The 2,559-nt window shown below is 56.0% G+C and overlaps 1 protein-coding gene across 1 annotated transcript in view; it reads left to right on the forward strand.

The window, feature by feature from the left end:
• The window catches only part of LOC103460173 (receptor-type tyrosine-protein phosphatase mu-like), a 97,680-nt gene that overhangs the window by 51,065 nt on the left and 44,056 nt on the right, over window positions 1–2,559 (forward strand). Inside the window, exons 10-14 of the mRNA XM_017303119.1 lie at window positions 237–387; window positions 458–630; window positions 1,035–1,144; window positions 1,214–1,415; window positions 1,489–1,591. Coding sequence (XP_017158608.1) covers window positions 237–387; window positions 458–630; window positions 1,035–1,144; window positions 1,214–1,415; window positions 1,489–1,591 — 739 coding nt within the window. The remainder of the gene's footprint in view (window positions 1–236; window positions 388–457; window positions 631–1,034; window positions 1,145–1,213; window positions 1,416–1,488; window positions 1,592–2,559) is intronic.

The following is a 2,559-nucleotide window of genomic DNA, read 5'->3' on the forward strand; positions in this document are numbered from 1 at the left end:
AGTTGAAAGTTCTGGAGGTCTGGGATTGCGAGAACACAGCGGTTCCCTCCACATGGTTCCGGTCTGGTGACTGGATGGTTGGACCCATTAGTAGACCTGTTGGACTGTCCAGACGGGTCACAGAACCTTAGCAGAGGAACCACAGAGAACGGTCTGAGCCCAGCGGTCGAGGCCAGTAAAGCCCTGAAGCGACTCTGCAGTGGCGGCTTCTCATCGTTGGCTGTTGTGTTTGTCAGATCCGATGCACGGCCCGCGGCGCCTCCTGGTGGCAGATGTTCAGTCCAAACAGGTGACGGTCCAATGGCAGCCGTTCGGATACAATGTGACGCGTTGCCACCACTACAATTTGACGGTGCAGTACCGCTACCGGCCTGCAGGAGCCACAAGGTAAGCAGAGTGGGCGGGGCCAGTGAGTGGGCGTGGCCAGCAGGTGGACCTCAGTCTTTGTCTCCTGCAGGGAGGTGAAGGAGCAGTTGGGCGAGGAGGTGGTGTCGGACACTAGGAGTGCGCAGCCACAGCACACCGTGCGTAACCTTCCGCCATTCACCAACGTCAGCCTGAAGCTGTTGCTAAGCAACCAGGAGGGACACAAGGAGAGTGAGGAGCTGCTGGTGCTGACCGACCAGGACGGTACGATGCTGAGTGGGTCTGGGTGGATCTGAGTGGGTCTGGGTGGATCTCTGTGGATCTGAGTGGGTCTGTGTGGATCTGAGTGGGTCTGTGTGGATCTGTGTGGGTCTGAGTGGATCTGTGTGGATCTCTGTGGATCTCTGTGGATCTGAGTGGGTCTGAGTGGATCTGAGTGGGTCTCTGTGGATCTCTGTGGATCTGAGTGGGTCTCTGTGGAGCTCTGTGGGTCTGAGTGGGTCTGAGTGGGTCTGAGTGGGTCTGAGTGGGTCTGTGTGGATCTGAGTGGGTCTGAGTGGGTCTGAGTGGGTCTGTGTGGGTCTGAGTGGATCTGAGTGGGTCTGTGTGGGTCTGAGTGGGTCGGGTTCTGCGTTCTGACCCAGTCCTGACTCGGTTTGTGGTTGCAGTGCCTGGTGCGGTCCCGGTGGACTCCATCCTGGGCCGCAGCTATGAGCAGCAGATCGGGCTGAGCTGGAGGGAGCCGCAGCAAGCCTTCGGCCTGATCCGCCACTACGAGGTCAGAACAACCGCATTTCTCACGAAGCCCAGGTTCGGCCGCCAGGCGCTCATGCCACTCTCTCCACAGATTACCTACAAAGCTCTGAGCTCTTTCGACACAGAGTTTGACCTGTCCAATCAGAGCGGCAAGGTGCTGAAGGCGGCCAATGAGACGAGTCACGTGTTCTCGGGGCTGTCGCCAGGCTCCACCTACTCCTTCACAATAAGAGCTTCTACCATCAAGGGCTTCGGGCCCCCAGTTATCACCCAGTTCACCACCAGGATCTCCGGTCGGTCAGCTCTGGTTTGTTGTTCTGGTGAAGCTGCCCCTGTCTCTAACCCCCTCTTGTTATTTACCCCCAGCCCCTCTGATGCCACCCTATGACCAGGAGTCCCCTCTCAACCAGACCGACTCGTCCGTCACCGTCCTGCTGAAGCCTGCTCAGAGCCGCGGCGCCCCCGTCAGGTAGCCCTGGGCACGCCACCCACCCTCACACCTGGCAGAACCTCCTACAGTCGTTCTGCCAGGTGTTACCACGGAAACAGTTGCCATGTGGACAGCTGTGGGGCAACCAGTGATTGGGTCAATTAAGAAGCAGTGGGTGTGGTCCATCCGGAGCCGGGTCAGGTTCTAATGGAACCACCTTGTTCCTCTGAGCTGCAGCACCGAGGCAACACACACACTGAGTGAGTGTGTGTGTTGCCTCGGTGCTGCCCTGGAAGCCGTCAGATGCGCTTCCTGTCGCCGTGTTTAAATTTAACTGAGCTTTGAGCTCCGACAGCGCAGGACAAAAGGTGTTGCTGCGGGCGACCTGCAGCTGTAATCTGATTACTGTCACACACACACTCTGCGAGTATGGAGGAATGTGATTGGAGACGGTTTGAAAAAGAAGAAAGGAGATAGAGAGAAACAAGAGTGGGAGGAAAGAAAGAGAAAGGAGTAGTGGTGGAGCCAGAGGCCACAAATGAGAATATATATATATATATATAAGTCACCCAACTCACCCGATTCAATGGGTCAGTCACCCGACTTTCACCAGGAGGCCCTGGTTTGATTCCAGGCCGGGGCAAAGATACAACAGTGACATTGAGCTGTCAGTGTGGGTCCTTAGGAAAGACCCTTTGATCTATATAGCTGACCTCATACCATGAGAGACATTGATAAGCACGACATGCCGGCTCTGACGTCGTCCGGCCAAACAAGGTGCTGGGGAACCAGAGCACCCTGATGAAAAGTGGGCTACTGGAACAAGACGGAAATGGGCGAGAGGTGAAAACATGGATCTGTTGGAATGCTACTACTCAAGTAATCCTAGTCAGAGGGGCTACATGCAAAGACTGTGGGAGGAATGGTTAGCTCGACATCCCCAGTCAACACTAACTGCCAAACAACTAGTAGCTCAGTGTTCCAACATCCGCAAACGGCAACTGCTG

The sequence above is a fragment of the Poecilia reticulata genome, unplaced genomic scaffold (genome assembly GCF_000633615.1).
Source record: "Poecilia reticulata strain Guanapo unplaced genomic scaffold, Guppy_female_1.0+MT scaffold_190, whole genome shotgun sequence".
Classification (NCBI taxonomy): Eukaryota; Metazoa; Chordata; class Actinopteri; order Cyprinodontiformes; family Poeciliidae; genus Poecilia; species Poecilia reticulata.